We start from the raw sequence: 18,494 nt of genomic DNA, 5'->3' as shown, positions 1-18,494 counted from the left end.
AAATCACCCAGTTTCAGGTATTTTGTTATAAACAACAAAAATGGACCAATAAATATGTACAATTGATATGTTACAATAAAAAAAAAATAAGTATCTGGACCAAAATGTCAATAGAACTGAGGTCGNCTTTGGGAAAAAATAATACAAAAATTCCTTTATGTTTAAACAAAAAGTTGAAAACTACTGCCCTGAGGAAACCTAGCAGTGAAGATGGATAAATGTGGTAAAGTAAAACCATAATAACACACTATTGTACCGACTTGGTTTCTCCAGTTGCTACTGTCAGTATTTCCTACAGTAATCTTCCTACAGTAATTCAATAAGTAATCTGGCTGATGCCAGAACTTCATTTGGGTTTTTTTTTTTTTTGGCAGCTGGGTGGTACAGGGATCTGAAACCTTTACACCTCAGTGTTACAACATCACACTCTAACCAGCTGAACTGACTGGCCAGCCCAAGCCAGAAGTTTAAAAAGGGGTAGAAGCTCCCCAAGTTCAGAACAGTGGTGAGGGTAATAAGAAAGCCCTAAGGGAAACAGTGCAGGAACTATGAAGCCAGACTTCTAAACCCGCCACCGAGAACTCTCCTCCCACATCAACCCTGGGGATCTGCATTAGTTTTTATTAAGGAGACCCATGGAGCTTAACAAAAATTAGAACTACAGTAACTTCTAGCCCCCTTACCACTACCAGCCTAACCATCACCACTCCACCAACATAGGCAAAAGCAGTGTGGTTTCAGAGTAACTTCACTATTTTACATGGGGTCACTACCATGCTAAGAACAGACAAAGGACCCACCCCCTCGGTCTCCTCTGCTAGCTCCTCCACCCCAGCAGTGCTGTTGGTGTGCCTTGGAGACCTTCCTGCACTCTTTTCTCCTCTCTCTCTAACTCTCCCTAGGCAATCTCCTGCGCTCACTTATTACCTACATGCCCAAATCCCCACATTTATATTTCTAGCCTAGAATTTCTTACCAGGTCCAGACCAATGTATCCAACTGTTTTACTCTGTCAGATATTTTTTGGCAATCTCAAACTCAACACATTCAAAAGGAAACTCCCAATCTTCCCTCTAAACCATCTCTTCCTCCAGGGTTCCCTAATTCGGCACATAGCATCGTAATTCACTGTGTTCCTCCTGCCAGAATCACGGGGTTGGTCTTTACCCTCTGTTATGGACTGAATTGTGTCCCCCTAAAATTCATATGTTGAAGCCCTAACTTCCAGTACTTCAGAATGTGACTGTATTTGGAAATAGGATCTGTAAAGAGGTAATTAAGTTAAAATGGAGCTGTTAGGGTGGGCCCTAATCCAATCTGACTGGTGTCCTCAAAAGAAGAGGAGATTAGGATGCAGAGAGAGAGCAGGGATAAGTGCACACGAAGAAAAGACCATATGAGGACACAGCGAGATGGCAACCACCTGCAAGTCAAAGACAGAGGCCTCAGAAGAAGCCAGCCCTGCCCACACCTTGCTCTTGTACTTCCAGCCTCCAGAACTGTGTGACAATACTTTTCTGGTGTGTTTTGTTATGGCAGCCATAGCAAACTCATACCCCTCTCTCTCTCATTAATCACCAAGTCCTACTTACTCTACTTCTTAAATTATCTCCTATCTTCTCCATATCCATTGCATATGCCCTAGTCCAAGACACCGTTGACTCTTTTATGGATGCCTGCCACAGCCTTCCAGTGGCTTTTTGCTTCTACTCTTGCCCCTCTACAATCCAGTCTCCAAAAGGAGGCCAGAGTGAGAATTATATCAAACTAAAAAGCTTCTGCACAGCAAAGGAAACAATCAATAGAGTGAAAAAACAACCTACTGAATGAGAGAAAATATTTACAAACCATACATTCAACATGGGATTAATATCCAGAATATACAAGGAACTCAAACAAGATCACAGTAAAAAAACAATCTAAGTAGAAAATGTGCAAAGGAGCTGAATAGACGTTTTTCAAAAGAAGACATACAAATGGCCAACAGGTACATGAAAAAACACTCCGCATCACTAATCATCACGGAAATGCAAATCAAAACCCCACTAAGCTATCATCTCACCCCAACTAGATTGGCTACTATTAAAAAGACAGAATAACAATTGCTGGTGAGGATGTAAAGAAAACGGAACTCTTCTACACTGTTGGTGGGACTGTAAATTAGTACAGCCATTATGGAAAACAGTATGGAGGTTCTCAGACAACTACAGATGGAACTACCGTATGATCCAGCAGTCCCACTTCTGGGTATATCCCAAAGGAATGTAAATCATTATGTTGAAGGGATACCTGCACTCCCATGGTCATCATAGCTCTATTTACAATAGCCAAGATATGGAAACAACCTAAATTTCCATTAATGGATGACTGGATAAGGAAAATGTGCTATATATACCCAACGGAATACTACTCGGCCATAAAAAAGAATGAAATTCTTCCATTCGCAGCAACGTAGATGAGCTTGGAGAAAATTAAGTTAAGTGAAATAAGCCAGGCACAGAAAGAGAAATACCACATATCCTCACTCTTAAGTGGGGACTAAGAAACAAAGAAAGAATAGACTATAATAAAATGTTGAATTTTCAGAAGGAGAGAACAGACCTATAGTTACTAGAGGTCAGAAAGGGAGAAAGAGGGAGGATAGGGAGTAATTAGTTAAGAGACTCAAAAAGTAATTATGATTTGTAATGATGAACATCCTAATAATATTGATTTTATCACAACATACTGTACAAATAGTGATAGTCAACTCTGTACCCTATAAATATGTATAAATAAAAATAATAATTAAAAAAAGAAAATAGAATCTTTGCCGCTGGTTTAAAACACATCAAGAGTTCCCCATTTCTCAAAGAATGAAACCAAAACTTTCTTTTTTTTTTTTTTAATATCCTTTTTGAGACTGGCCGCACCGCACTCAGCCAGTGAGCACTGTGAGCACCCCGGTCATCCCTACGTAGGATCCGATCCCGCGGCCGGAGCGCTGCTGCACTCCCAGTGCCGCACTCTCCTGAGTGCGCCACGGGCTCGGCCTAGAAACCAAAACTTTCTAACATGGCTTACAAAGCCCAGCATGATCTAGCTCCTGCCTACCCCTCTGTCCTCATCTAGAACCTACCCTGCTCTGGGCACAGCCAACTCTGATAGTTCTTCCAATGCACCAAAAACGCCAGTCTTCTCACACATTCTTTCTCCTGGCTGGAAATCTTTTGTAGCCCCTTCTGTTCATCAGGCTAATGCTCATGTATCCTTTTGGTCTTGGCTTGAATGTCAATTCCTAAAAGAGGCTTTTCCTGACCTCCCACGTTAGGTTCACCTTTTATGAGTCCTGATAGAACCCTGCACTGTTTTTCATAGCACTCATCACAAGAGAAATTAATTAGCTGTACAATCATGTTTTTACTTTTTTTTTTGGGGGGGGGGGGCTGGCTGACCAGTACAGGAATCTGAACCCTTGACTTTGGTGCTGTAATTTAACCATATTTTTAAAAGTCTGTCTCTGATACATAAGCTCCCTGAAGCTAAGTGTCATGTCTCCCTTTTTGGTTTTCTCACAGTGATGTGCACATATTTATTGAAAGAATGAATAATGACCAGAGCCCATAGTTACTTTCAAGAATTACAGCTGAGGTCCCCCCAAAAAGAATTTACTCCTCCTAAAGGCCTAGCACTTCTTCGAGAGAATGCTTTGATTTGAATTCTGCAGCCAAATAGTAAAAAATCACTTAAAAAGAACCATAATTTAGAACAATTTATGCTAGAGGAAAACATGAAACTATAATATGTCTTATTTGCTTTTGATTTGTATCATTATACTTCCTGACAATGTAAAATTATTTTGTGCCTTAAATGACAGAAGATTACACTATCTGCTGAGAGTGTACCTTGACTGGGATAAAGGGTTTTTTTGTTTGTTTGTTTTTTGTTTTTTGTTTTTTATAAAAGATGACCGGTAAGGGGATCTTAACCCTTGACTTGGTGTTGTCAGCACCACGCTCAGCCAGTGAGCGAACCGGCCATCCCTATATAGGATCCGAACCCGGGGCCTTGGTGTTATCAGCACCGCACTCTCCCGAGTGAGCCACGGGCCGGCCCATAAAGGGTTTGAGGATACCAGTAAAGATTTAGAGGAGATGTTAAGGGAAAATAAGAGAGAGCTGACAGAGAGCAAGTAAAACAATTGGCAGAAAATACTGAGGGCAGAGCTGGGGCTATTGAACTTGTAGAGGCCCCAATCAACTAGATTTTAAGCTACACAAAAGCAGTGTATTTACCTTCCTAGGGCTGCCATTAATAATGTACCACATACTGAGTGGCTTAAAACAACATGACTTTATTGTCTCACAATTCTGGAGGCCTGAAGACCAAAATCAAGATGTTGGCAGGGCCACTCTTCCTCTGGAGGCCATAGGGGAGAATCCTTCGTTGCCTCCTCCAGCTTCTGTGGCTTCTGGTGTTGTTGGCTTGTGGCAGCATCACTCCTGTGTCTGCCTCCATCCTCACATGCTGTGCCTCTCTGTGTCTGTGTCCAAGTCTCCCTCTCCTTTCTCTGATAAAGACACCAGTCATTTGATTTAGGGCCCACCCTAAATCCAAGATTTCATTTTAAGATTGTTGACTAAATCTGCAAAGACTCTACTTCCAAATAAGGTCATATTCTGAGGTTCCAGGTAGACACTGGAGGCAACTATTCAACCCACTGTAGACTGGGACTTTGTTTCATTCACTCCTCTATGCCTAGAACCCAGGATAATATGTGGCATATAGTTTATTCTCAACAAATATTTGTGAAATAAATGACTGCATTAACAAATGGATAAAAGTACAAAAGCACCAATGGTTCTAAGGAGCAAAGGTGCTTCCACTGAGGTGCCAAAATAGAACATCTGCTACAAAAGTCAGTTGCCAGACAGACTACCAGACTACCAACCTTAAGCATCTGAAAAGCCATTACACAACTCTTGGACCTCTCATCAGATGGAGAAGGACAGAAGAGGGTTGAAGGACTGAAGACTTGGGGCAGATATTATACAGAAGATATGGAAAAAGCTGTGTTGTATGAGTCCCATCCCCACCATGACCATCAAGAGAAGGGGAAAGGGGAAGTTCTTGCCCACTCCAAGTCTAATGAGAGAACTTGAAGAGTTCAGAGACTCACATCTGAGCAACCACTATCAGCTCTGCGCCGAGGAAGTAACTGCACTCCCTATAAAGGTTCATGAATCCCGGGGTGCAGAAGTGACAATAGCAATATCAGGTTGGGTTGTTTCAAAAAGGATCCTGCTCCAAAGAGTAGCATATCAGGGAGAGAGGAACCTGGCCATTGGAGGCAAGAACAGGCAGAGCTCAAAGTGATTGGCGGGGGCACTGCCCTTATCTAAGGAAGGGCAACTAGATGGGCCTGGAGTGGTGAAGGGGAGAGGTCCTCTGGAGAATGCCCCACAATGTGAACCTGCTCACAATGAGACTCAGTTTTAAAATCTTCTCCACCTAAAGAGCATGGTGCCATCTTTCAACAAAAACTTCTGCTTCTTCTTACTTTGCCTCACTGTTGGAGTGAGCAGAACTGAGGCCATAGAGGGACCTAAAACCACCTGGGCTGCAGGTGGGGGGTGGAGGAGATTTAAAAGGTGTGGTTAGGGCCGGCCCGGTGGCGCACTGCTACAGTGCGCCACTTGGGAGAATGGTGGCGCTCCCGCCGAGGGTTCGGATCCCACATACAGACCGGTTCCCGCTCACTGGCTGAGCGAGGTGCGGGTGCAGCACCGAGGTTTGCGATCCTGTTGCCGGTCCCGGTCCGGTACGGCGCGACACTGAGGGTTGTGATCCATTGCCGGACACGAAAAAAGACAAAAAGGAAAAAAAAAAAAAAAGGCGTGGTTATTTTTCTTTTTTCTCTCCTCTCTTTCTTCCCATCCCTTGACTTTCTTGCTTGCTAAATAGAAAAACAAGTCAGTTGAAAAGCTAATCAGTATTTTACAAAACTAATGATTCTTTGAGACTTGCAGAATTTCAAGAAGTGATCAAGGCCAAATATCTGGAAGCTGACATTGGGCACCAGCAAAGTCAGCCAGAGCCCTGCAAGGCTATGCAGAGACTTTGCAAAGAAGCTGACACCACCTCAAAGCAAATAAAATCCTGTAGGACCCTGAGATAACAGTGCAGATCAGAACAGAAAAACCAGACGAAGACTTGGTGAAACTTTGTACCTGGCTCCTTACACGAAACCCCCAGAGCTCCCATCCCCTCCCTCCTGCTTTTCACCTCCCACATTCCATTCTCTCAATGTCCTCTTAAAAACCCCACAGTAAATCCGAATCTTTGAGATGGGGTAGCCTACCATCTCCTTCAGCTGAATAAAGCTGCCTTCCTATTCCACCAACAAATTGAATTTTGAGTTGTTTGTTTGCCTCTGTTTTGGTGGTGGGCAGCTGGACATGAGTTCAGTAACTTCACTACCCCAGCAGAGTCAGAACCAACAGTCATGAAGTAAGAAAGTAGCAGGAAGGGATGGCGAAAGCTGGTGCAGGATCTCTTCCCACACCAAAAATCCCCCATTAGCCTCCAGGCCCAGCAAGGTGAGAGGAATCAAGTCTTTGCTTTGAACAAAGATTGAAGTGTGGATTAATATATTGGGTCTAACATTGCAAATTACTGAGTTGAAATCAGTATATAAACTGGACATTTTAAATTACTGAATTGAGACTACAGTGAACATAGAACTACAGGAAAAGTCATGGAACCTGCCCAAGTTTGCAGGGGAAGGAGTAGCCCCACTCTGCAGGATTTAAGGTAGGGATTGCAAGGGACAAAAATAAAGTGGCTTCTATGATTACATCCCATGAGTCCTACATGTTCCAAGTCCTAGTCATAGTGGTTTCAGATGATCAGTTTTATTATCCTGGTCGGGTAAAGAGGAAAGAGCAGCCAGGAAGAGTCTGATGGGAGGATCATCATGGCTTAAAACCTTAAGGAGGCAATGGTCAGAGAGTGGGTTATAGGTATAACAAAGCTGAGGTAAAACAGTTCTGGATGAGAACACGATGCAGAGTGTGAGGCTAGGGTTAGGTAACCAACATGCCATAAAGCTAAAGAGGTAATGAAAAAGATTGAGGAATGTTAACGCTAAATAGTTATACAGGTGCACAAATTTTCTGGGATCCTGTTATGGTGTGGGATGAAAAGGAAGCTGGTGATCCGTGTCCCATTTGCTACTACCCTAATAAAGCTGCTCCTATCAAGATCACTGGTAAGCTCCAGTGTCAGGTCCAATATAGGCAATTCTCAGGCTGGCCAGTTAGCTCAGTTGGGTCGAGCACAGTATTGATAACACCAAAGTCAAAGATTCAGGTCCCTGTATCAGCCAGCTGCTGAAAAACGAAAAATGAAAAAATGTCCAGTATAGGCAATTCTCATTTTTCATTTTATCTATCAGTAGCATTTGACTTAATTGATCACTTCCTCATTCTTGAAATACTTTCTTCATTTGGCTTCTAGGATCCCACCCTCTCTGATTTTATTCCTCCATCCTGACCACTTTTCATATTCTTTTGCTAGATCCATCTCATCTTCTTAATAAAATGCTAGAGGATCTAGAGGTCAATCATAGGACCGTTTCTCTTCACTGCCTGAATCACTTCCTAGGAGATTTTGTCCTATCTTGTGGCTTTAAATATTCCATACAATCTCAAGTGTATATATCTAGCTCCAACATCTCCCCCAAACTATGGGCTGCTAACTTGACATGGTCCATACACCATGGGTTCTACATCTGTGAATTCAACCTACCATGGAAAAAAAATATTTTCAAAAATAAATAAATAAAAAGGAAAATACAACAATAAAAAATAATACAAATAAAAAAGCAAAACAGTATAACAACTACATAGCTGCCTCATTGTGCTGGGGGCAAAGTTTAAAAAAAGAGTTATCACATTTTTTCCAAGGAATGTTTCTGAAGGCATGTAATGTTTTTGAAAGATATATCTCATCATTAAAGCTTTAGTAAAATGAAAAATCCTCCACCCACGTTCTCTATAATCAGGACTCTTTGCAGACTTCACCCCCTTGGAAGCAATGCTGAAAGTCTTCCTTTGTCCTCAACACCCAAGTCAAACATCCTGTCTTCTGTGAAGTCTTCTGTCTGTCTACTGACCTCCTACTGCACCCCCATTCTCAATACCCTGAAAAATAAATGGTTCTCTTTGTGTCTCCTTAGCTCCGTGTTCATACACAGAAAATGAATGGAGGGCCGGCCCGTGGCTCACTCGGTAGAGTGTGGTGCTGATAACACCAAGGCTACAGGTTCGGATCCCTATATAGGGATGGCCGGTTTGCTCACTGGCTGAGCGTGGTGCTGACAACACCAAGCCAAGGGTTGAGATCCCCTTACCGGTCATCTTTAAAAAAAAAAAAAAAGAAAAAGAAAAAAAAGAAAATGAATGGAAATCTGTGAAAGTGTTGTCTCCATTACTACTGTGGAAGGGACAATAAATAAATTAACTCATATTTAATCAATTCTAAGACTCACCTTTTTTTATTTTAAAGACTAAAATTGGGGTGTATCTTACAAATAGCGTCTAAAGGGAAAACTTCCTCTTCACCTCTGAAGGTTCACTAAAAAAAAATCAATTGTCAAGATTCAGTTAATGGTCTTGTAATACCAAGGTCAGGGGTTCAGATTCCCATACAGGACAGCTGCAAAAAAAAAAAAAAAAAAATGATTTGTAACAGCCTGAACATAAGTGACTCCATTTTATTCAACCTTTGAATTTAAAAACTTATTCTCTCCTGTAATCCAAACCACATAGCTTGCAGCTAATTGCCAGAACACAATGACTCTTGCTCTCACATTGTACAGAAAATAATTAAAGAAAAATTATTAACTCAGATGGCCATTCTTCACCAGCTTACTAACTGATCTTATTGAGAACAACAGAAAATGAATTCATGGAGAATGAAGTATAGGGCTGGTCAACTCTCACCTGGAAAGTTCCTTGACAGTCTTCTGAAACACTCATGCATGTATGTATGCATGTCCCTGCTTGGTCACTATGAATGAACTTTCCACCACAGACCCCTATAAAATCCTTTGGAAAATCTGGTAGAGGCAAAGATGGTTTTTGAGATATAAGTCCGCCATTCCCCCAGCTTCCTGATTTAAGGCTACCTTTCCTTACACCAGCACTTGTCTCTCAATTATTGGCTACTGAGTGGCAAGCAAACGGAATTTAGGGGTCTTAGTAAGAGATTCAATTAATATGAAGAAAAAGCATAACAAATTTTATTTTAACGTCCTGGGGAGGTATGATGCACAGGGGTATCACAAGAGAGTAATTTCCCCGTAACCCAATGGGGTTTAAACGCTTATATATCAGTTTTCATGGAGTGGGGAGAAGAGGGATACAGACAATCCTTTTGAGGAACAGAAAATGACCAAAGGGAATTTGAATGAGCTCGAGACCCTCAGTGTCGCACCCGTACTGGCCCGGGACCGGCAACGGGATCGCAACCCTCGGTGTTGTGCCCGCACCTCGTGAGCCGCTGGACTGTATGTGGGATCCAAACCCTCCGCGGGAGCGCCTCCACGCTCCCAAACAACGCACTGTAGCAGTGCGCCACCGGGCCGGCCCAAGGCAGATATAATCTTGTGAAAAGATCTCTCCAGTCCCTCCAGGGATTGTTCTTTCCTAGTTATTTGATGAGATTCCTGAGGAGGGGATTTTAAAACAGTTGCATTTCTTATGGGAAGAAGCTTTCTTAGAAAAGGAAATTCAGAGAAAGTCCCTCCCTAGGCTTAGGGTTGGGAGGGATGCCAAGACAAGGTTAGAGGACCTTGATTCTGAGGCTTATTTCTGAGGATTTTTTATTTTCAAAGCACTCAGCATGCCAAAATATCATATTTTGGGGAACAGTTTTCTGTGCCCCAATAATATATTTAGAAACAATAGTTTATCAGCATTATTTTTCTTTCTTGGTGTACATAAAATAATGGTACTTTGAAATTGATGCTTTCTTACATTTTATTAAATAAAGAATATAAATCTTGTGCATCTATGTTCCTCATTCTTCCCCAGCAAAAGTTTAATATGGCATAATTCCATATGACAGTTGATTATTTTTGCCACTGTTGGAGCTCAAAAAACGAAACCCAAAATATGGAGCTTTGGTATGCTGAGTACTTTGAATTAAAGGAACTTAAAAGGGTATCAGAAACAAGCTGAGCACCAAGGTATCTCTCTCTGATCTTCCCCCACTCATCTGTCTCTCTGATCCTCTTACTTTCTGGAAGCACTGAAATGTCCTTATCTAAGGAAACTTCTTTCAAAAAAAAATGCAATTGTCTTAAAACTCCCTCCCTAGGAATTTCATTATACAAACAAGTATTAACCATTGGAGAAAAGAGACTAAAAGTTGCCACCTTATCAGACAAACTTTTCATCTATTCATCTGAGGGCAGCTCCAAGAGATCGCCTGGGAGACTTTACCTGCATAAGACAACCTTTGTTCCCAAGTGAAGTTTCACATCTCACCTTCCTGTAACTTGTCCTCAAGCTATTGTTTATCCTTCCAAAGAGATAAAACCATTTACAAAACATTGTCTGGTCTTCAGGTCCATACATAACCCAATCTCCGTCTACCCTATGAAGAGGATCTATAAACATCTGGACCTCAGTAGGTTATTGGGTAATCACTCTCCTTTGATTTTCCCCTGTGCACCTTACATTTTGTATACATTTTCTCCTATTAATCTGTCCTGGTCTTCAGGTCCATACATAACCCAATCTCCGTCTACCCTATGAAGAGGATCTATAAACATCTGGACCTCAGTAGGTTATTGGGTAATCATTCTCCTTTGATTTTCCCCTGTGCACCTTACATTTTGTATACATTTTCTCCTATTAATCTGTCTGTTCATCTCAGTGAACTTTCAGAAGATGGAAGGGGAAGCTTTTTCTCTAGGCCCTACGCTACATTAAACTTATATATAAACTAAGTAATTTGGGAATGTTCATAACTTCCTCATCTTCAAACTGTAGATTTCGTATGTATGAAAATGCTCCAGAAACTGCAAAGCGTAACATACACGTTATTTTTTCAAGTGTATGTCGTACATTACTAGTTAATAAAAATAATCAATACTTTACAAGCCGGCCTGACACTCCCAGGGCCGAAGAACCTAGGTTGGACAGCTCGCTTCGCGCAGGTAAACATCCCCCACCCCCACTCTCCTTCCAGGTACAGGTACAGGTACAGATACACGTAAAGGACTTAGCCCTATTGGCCACGGGACACAGAGGCGGGCCCAAAGGCACCTTCCGAGCATGCGTGGGAGGTAGCGCGCAGGCACGGCGCGCCCCGCGCATGCCCGGTACACAGCGGCCGTGGCTCTCGTGCTGCCGGCTGAGCAGCCACCTACCGGCATGAAGGCCTGGGAGCCGGCTGCTTCCTTCTCCTCGCTCCAGCGCTATGGAATGCCTGCGGAGCCTGACCCTGCACTTACCCCGCGCGATGGGACTGCCCCGGCGGACCTTGTGTGCTCTGACCTTGGACCTGACCCCTGCGGCTCGCCCAGCTGCCGCCTGCGGCCGTGCACTCGACCTACTCGGAAGGAGCCGGGCTGCACCGCTGTGCGGGCCCCGCCAGCTCCGCGTGGCAGGTACTGCTTCTCCCCTCCCGTCTCGACCTGGGACGCCTGTCTTGCAGTGTGACCTTAGGTCCCCGCCCCGACCGCCCGGCCCGGCTATTCTTGCCCTGCGTCTTGCGCAGGTCTCGGCCTCTCGCGCCGTCCTGGGGCGCCCGGGTGTCTTGTCGAGTTGGACAGGTCCGCAGGCCGAGTGTCCCAGCGGCTCGGAACGTGGCCGTGCACTGAACCCTGCCAGCGACCGAGCGGCCCGGCCCTCTCTCTGCTCCTCCGCCGCCCTGGCTGCGGATTTTGGAACGATACTAGGAACTGCGTACAGGCTGTATTCACAGAGTACTTCAGTAATCACCGAGCCTAAGTGCTCTTTAGAGGTTTTCTCAAAAGTGGAGTTTCATCTGTATTTATCATGATGGTTCCGAAGTCAAGATTAGGATTTTTTGTATTAATTTCTCTTCCCTGTCTTTTACCTTTTCCGTGTGGACACATTTATACAATTATCCAGTTGCGCAGGTAGAGGGTGGGGACGCACCTAGAAGTGAGGTTGAAGACTTTGAGACTTGATGGTAAGAGTTGCCTCTGAGAACGATCTGACTTTATTTTCAAATACTGTGTAAGTACACAGCCGGGGGTCGGAGTGAAAAAAATCAATCTGAGTTGCTGTTATTTTTCCACCAAATGTTGAAGCATGGTGATAAGTTCAATTTTTTCACAAATATGAGTGCGAGTATTGTTCAGAAACAAAAGGTATTAAAATGTGTGACTTTCTCAAAAATATAGCAGTGTCTTCAAATACATTTTTTCAGTCGTACTCTCAAAAGCTTCTCAAAGTAATATCACCACTTCCTTCCCCGTACTTGCTGGAGCGTGTTTCCGAATTGGGTTACATCCCATGATAATGCTTGGGAACGTAGTTTCAGCAAGCTGGGGGAAGCAATCCTGGTTACCCTTTATCTAGCATGTGACTGATTTTGTTTTTTACCTTTATTTAGCTGACTTTTATAATATAGTTCGTATTTTGTAAAAGGGAAGCAACAAACTTCAGATATTAACAAATTGCATGTATATAGTGGGAAAGAATAAGATGAGAAATGAGAATTTATCTACACATTCTCTGGAGTCAGCATGATTATTTCGGCAGCATAAAATAATTGGTAGTATTTTTACAGCTCTGCTGTTCCTTTTATTTTAGTATTTTGTATTTGAAATGTCCTTTGTCAGTCATTATATTTACTTGATTACATTTCAGAGCACACTTCAATTCAGTCTAATCACGTTTCAAATAGACTAAGTTTCAAATAAGGATTTGTCTTCGTTCCAGTTTACTGAAATCCACCTTCCAATTCAGTGGGGTAGTATTCACTATGGAGTATATCTGTAGGGAAGAAGTAAAATCTGTAGGATTCATAATTTATGTCAATTCTGATACCGGAATGCTGAAAAATCAAGTGGTACTTAGAACATATGTTTTCTAAAATACATCTACCAATATAATGTGTGTGAAGCGCCTTTTTAAGTTTCACAAAAAGGATAACCAGACATTTTCTTTAAGTCTCAGAACACTATGTAAATTTGTTTATCCAACTCTGAGATAGCAATAATATTTAAAAAAGGAAAAGGGTAGTTGGAATCCATAAATTATTCTAATGCTCACCTAAACCATTACTTTTAAAGATCATTCCCTGCCAAACCTAACATAATCATTTACAAATTAAAATCAACTAGAGTATTTCTTCTTTTTCCTATAGGAAAAAGGCTCAAAAATAGTGAAATAGTCTGAAGGCCTCCACATGCTATCAGAGTTCTATCTTAGCTCTATGTGAAAACCAATTGTGTAATTACAGGAAATTCTCTAATTCATTCTTCAGGTGAAATGTACCGGTTTAGAACTTCTGATGTCTCTCAAGCCACTTTAGCCAGTGTGGCCCCAGTGTTTACTGTGGTGAGTATGTATGGTACCTTTGATAACCTACAGAAAGTACTTTCCATATGTGTTAAGTTAACCGAGTTGGACTTTTGGCCAAGATATTACTTTTCATTTTATAATGAATCGTGGTTATATGTTACGTTGTCTGTGTTGCACTTAGCCAGTGACCTGAGTCCCAGCTAGATTTGATTAACGATGCTCTTGAAACTTTGCTAATGACTGTGGAGCCCTTCTTTTAATATTAGAACAGGTCATCTGGGATTCAAAGCACAGTTCAGAGGCTCCTCCTTGAACACTCAAGATTTCCCCCATAAGTATTTATAGAATATTAGCTGTAAAGGGTCTTACACCTGTATTCTGCAAGATATTGCCCAAACTATCATGAAGGTAGAACAATATAGTATTTAAGAATGCATGCTTTGAAGGGTCATGATCTCTGCAACTTTTTCTGAAATGGTCAGAAAAAAAAAGAATAAATAAAATAATAACACATATCTCACACATATACATATTTTTAGAGAGAGAGAAATAAGGTCAATGGCGTAAAAAAAAAGTGACTCTAGGTGAAAGTTATATCAGAATTGGTTGTAATATTCTTGCAACATTTTTGTAGGCTTTTAATTTAAAAAAAAGTTTGATTTAAAGAATAAGTGTACTTGCTCTTCCTATATTCCAGTCTCAGGTGGAGTTGGTGAACTTGGACAAGTTATAATAACATCTTTGTGCCTTAGTTGTTTCATCTGTAAACCGAGGATAACCTACCTTATAGAGGGATTAAATTAACCCATATACAGTATGTAAAATCCTTAAAATAGTGCCTCACATATAGTAAGCATCCAATATATATTAGCCATTAATATGATTATTTAGGTGTATAAACTATACAGAACTAGAAAATCCCCAGAGTTGCACGTATAAGTTATCACTGTTAATTATTGTTCTGGAAGAATTGACCAGTTTAGTTCAGAATATACAATCAGATGTTAAATATTGAAAGAAAGTTCTTTACAGGTGAAATAATTGTCTACCAAGATATGAAATTCAATTGCTGCTATTTGAAATAATAAGTTTAGGAAGTGAGCTGGTACCAAAGTAAACATTTTTAAAAATCATAGTTTGTATGATCTTTTTTAAAAAATCAAAAAATTTCATTAAAAAATGATATAGATAAATACTGAGATGCAAAAGTATTCGGCATATGTTGTTATGTTGAAAGTGAGGGAGACACTGCAAAGCAGTGTGTATAACATGAATATGTTTTATAGGAAAAAGTTTGGAAGGACATTAGTGAAATATTAACATGGTTTTCTCTAAAATTTATTACTTCAGGTGATTAAAATCATTTTTTTTTGTAAATTTTCAAAGTTTCTACAGTGGATATTTGTATTTGTGAAGTAAATTTAAGGAAGAAAGCTACACTCTATTATACAAATATAAAGCTTCCTGTTTTGTAAATTTTCCTTTAACACTGACATTTTATGGTACTTATTATATATTCATATTACTCTTATCCTTATTCATGAAAAATATATATATGTTGTGGATTTTTTGTTACTATTAACACAGCATGCATATGTTTCCATGCTAATAACCCAAGACCTATATTTTATTTACAGCTGTATTTTACAGTGTGTGTTTCTGAAAATGTGTATTTCATAGTAAGTAGTACACCCCAGCACATTGTGATTCATTAAGTAATATTTGACAACTTCAAACTTGGCTGTGCATAAGCATTACAGAAAAATATTTCTCTATGAGAAATAGGTGCATTTTCTGTATTATGTCCTCTCTTCAAACTATCAGAAGAGGTCCTGTAAGTTTTTATTGATTCTGTAGTGCCCACCAGAGAGTCTTCTTAGCCTCAAGTAGATATTTAGATTCACAAGACAGGCCACAGTTGGTCCCAGTCTACGTAGAAGGATAAAGGACAGGAACGCAGCAAGGCAGCATCTGGTGTTTCCTCTTTAGAAGAAGTCGTTGCAGCCATCCAGGGGCTTCTCTGGCCCCCTAAGTGACAGCTTAGGTGCAAGGACAAGAGATTCTCAAAGGTAGTTGTGAGAACCTCCTTGGCTGAGAGTCCCCATGCCCCATAGTGCCAGTATCTCTTGTAACCATCTTAGAGGCACAGCTTCTGGGGCCCCCACAAAGAACCTGGCCAGGTACTAGAGCCACCACTTTCAGAGAAGGTGCAGATATAAATGCAGGGATATTACTCATAGTACCATAAGTAGCATACTTATTTGAGAGAAATAATATTTTGTTTTTATTCTCTGCAGACAAAATTTGACAAAGAGGGAAATGTTACTTCTTTCGGTGAGTATCTTTATTCTAAATCATTTTTTAGTCAGTGAATAAGTAAACCTGGTGGAAATCAAGAAATCGTAGTCCTTTGAATAGAATATTCTTTACATATACAGGTGTATTCAAGGAGATCTTTCCTCAGCATTTGTCTTAAGATGATGTTTAGACCTACAGTAAGAATGAATCTTCTGTCCATGAATTATGAACAGTATATAGTTGTAATTGTTCTATTTTTTTGTTTGTTTTTTTGAGGTTTTTTTGATGGCTGGCCAGTATGGGGATCCGAACGCTTGACCTTGGTGTTATCAACACCGTGCTCTAATGACCAAGCTAACTGACCAGCTCCAGATGATGTTGTAGTGAGAAAATATAGAAAATGTAGTTGTGTACAGTTTATATTTGAGAAAGATGACCTATTTCTAGAGCTGGAAATTGATGTGATAGGTTCTAACGATGCTATCATTTTTATATTGATCCCAAGAGGCTTAACAGAAGAGAAAAATTAGTTCGACCAGATTTAGCCCAAGAGTGTTTTTGAGGTTAAAAAAAGTGGATATTAAAAAGTTTCATTTTAGCTTTTGTTTCTGTTAGTGAAACCAAGAAAATTATTTTGGTGGTGGGAGGAGTACATTGATGTAAAAATCTAAATTCATCTTATTATTTGGCTCACTCTTTTTATTTCCTTTATAGAAAGGAAGAAAATTGAGTTATACCAAGAGTTAGGTCTTCAAGCCAGAGATTTGAGATTTCAGCATGTAATGAGCATCACAACCAGAAACAATAGGATTATCATGAGAATGGAGGTAAGAGATTTTATTTTCATCTACGTTTCTTCATTGCAGTCTTATAAAAGTTACTTCCTAGCTATCCTGATCAGTATGTAGATTAAAAGTAATTTTGGAATAAAAATACCAACCTGTAATGTAGGCTATTTTATAATTTTTTTTTTTTTTTTTTTTTTTTTTTTTTGTGGCTGGCCAGTGTGGGGATCCGAACCCTTGACCTTGGTGTTATAGATCCTTGCTCTAACCAACTGAGCTAACTGGCCAGCCCATATTTTATAATTTAATATGTTATTATGAGTAGAACTCATTTTACATGGATTATATACATGTGCTCAACAGGCATAACACTGCTCTGTATTATGTTGGAAAAGTTCTAACTGGTCTTCATTCTCACTGCTAGAATTTCATCTTTAGTTTCTGAAGTTACAAGAGAAAGAATCTTGATTTATAATAGATAAGTTTTCAATTGTACATAGTTATGCGTAATTATAGTATAACCTGAGCTACCAAGAACATATTCTGGTTTTCCAAATAGCCCAGCAATATTCATTAAATTTTGTAACTTTAATTTAAATTGTTATTTTATTGGAAAGCTTTCTAAAATATGTTGTATTTTTCCCTATCTACTCAGAGTACCCCAAATGTTGATTTTCCATTGTGATTCAGAGTTAATGTGGGCATCAGTTATTTTGGTAGGTTAAAGTTTAGGGTTTAGAAATAGTTGAGATGCAGGACTCAGTGGTATGGCCCTGCAGTGGGCAGGGACTTGCTTTCTTCAAAAAAGTCTTTGATGACAGATGTTTGTCCATTTATCTAGAAAATCAAAATCATCAAAAACGGAAGCAATCTTTTCCCAAGTGATTTTCTCCAGAAAACATTCTTCATTCTTGTTATAAGTAGCTAGCATCCTTCAAAAGAGTATCCTTCGAAGCAGTATCTCTAATTTTCATATTAAGATGTTGGAAAAAATGTAAAAATTGAAAATCATCTCTAGTTTCAATATCACTAATAACAGTAGTCACAGGCTACTTTTATCTACTCTTTTAAGATAAAAGATGCCAGTCTCTCTCTTTAGAAAAATTTCTGATTTCATATTATTCTAAATTAGAGCACTAAACCTGTGTTATGTCTTTATAATTTCAAATTAGCTTGGTATGTTTTGGTGCTGTTTTAAAAAGGAAACTTTTTCATTTGAGCTAAACTAATTATGATTAAACTAAATCTTTTCTTTTTTTTTTTTAAAAGATGACCGGTAAGGGGATCTTAACCCTTGACTTGGTGTTGTCAGCACCACGCTCACCCAGTGAGCAAACCGGCCATCCCTGTATACGGATCCGAACCCGTGGCTTTGGTTATCAGCACCACACTCTCCCCATTGAGCCATGGGCCGGCCCTCCAATACCTGACTTCTAAGAAGACCTTATCTTGCTCCCGTTTTTGCTATTTTTCTCATGATTACCCTGGAAATCTTCATAAATACATAATTTGTGTTACTAATTCCAATTGTATTGAGAGTGAGTTAGAGATATCAAGATTTACACATCTTTTTGGTCTACCTTCTTTTAAAAAAATGCTGTGATTTTTTTTGAAAAACCAGGTGAACACTAATTTGGTTCAGCCTTGATACAAAATTAGTAAAGTATTAGGCCCTCTTTTATGAATATTATTTTTTTCTACAGCTCTACAAGTTGCATTATACACAAGTGTTTATACATAAGGGTACTTTGAAAAGTTTACAGAAAAATGCAATTAAAAGATAATATGAGTCTTTCCATGGAATTTTTTTTTTTTTTTTTTGGTCTTTTGTCTTTTTTCCGTGTCCAGCAACGGATTGCAACCC

At 40.0% G+C, this 18,494-nt stretch overlaps 1 protein-coding gene across 3 annotated transcripts in view; it reads left to right on the top strand.

Annotated features, from left to right (window-relative positions):
* Positions 1-11,400: 11,400 nt before the first annotated feature.
* The window catches only part of MRS2 (MRS2 magnesium transporter), a 19,109-nt gene continuing 12,015 nt past the window's right edge, over positions 11,401-18,494 (top strand). For all 3 annotated transcript variants that reach the window (XM_008580584.1, XM_008580583.1, XM_008580582.1), the window contains exons 1-4: positions 11,401-11,659; positions 13,510-13,583; positions 15,845-15,881; positions 16,560-16,672. In XM_008580584.1, the coding sequence (XP_008578806.1) occupies positions 11,470-11,659; positions 13,510-13,583; positions 15,845-15,881; positions 16,560-16,672 (414 nt within the window). In that variant the 5' untranslated portion in view covers positions 11,401-11,469. The remainder of the gene's footprint in view (positions 11,660-13,509; positions 13,584-15,844; positions 15,882-16,559; positions 16,673-18,494) is intronic.

Source organism: Galeopterus variegatus, unplaced genomic scaffold (genome assembly GCF_000696425.1).
Source record: "Galeopterus variegatus unplaced genomic scaffold, G_variegatus-3.0.2 Scaffold2131, whole genome shotgun sequence".
Classification (NCBI taxonomy): Eukaryota; Metazoa; Chordata; class Mammalia; order Dermoptera; family Cynocephalidae; genus Galeopterus; species Galeopterus variegatus.
This window is presented reverse-complemented; position numbering and strand designations above follow the sequence as displayed.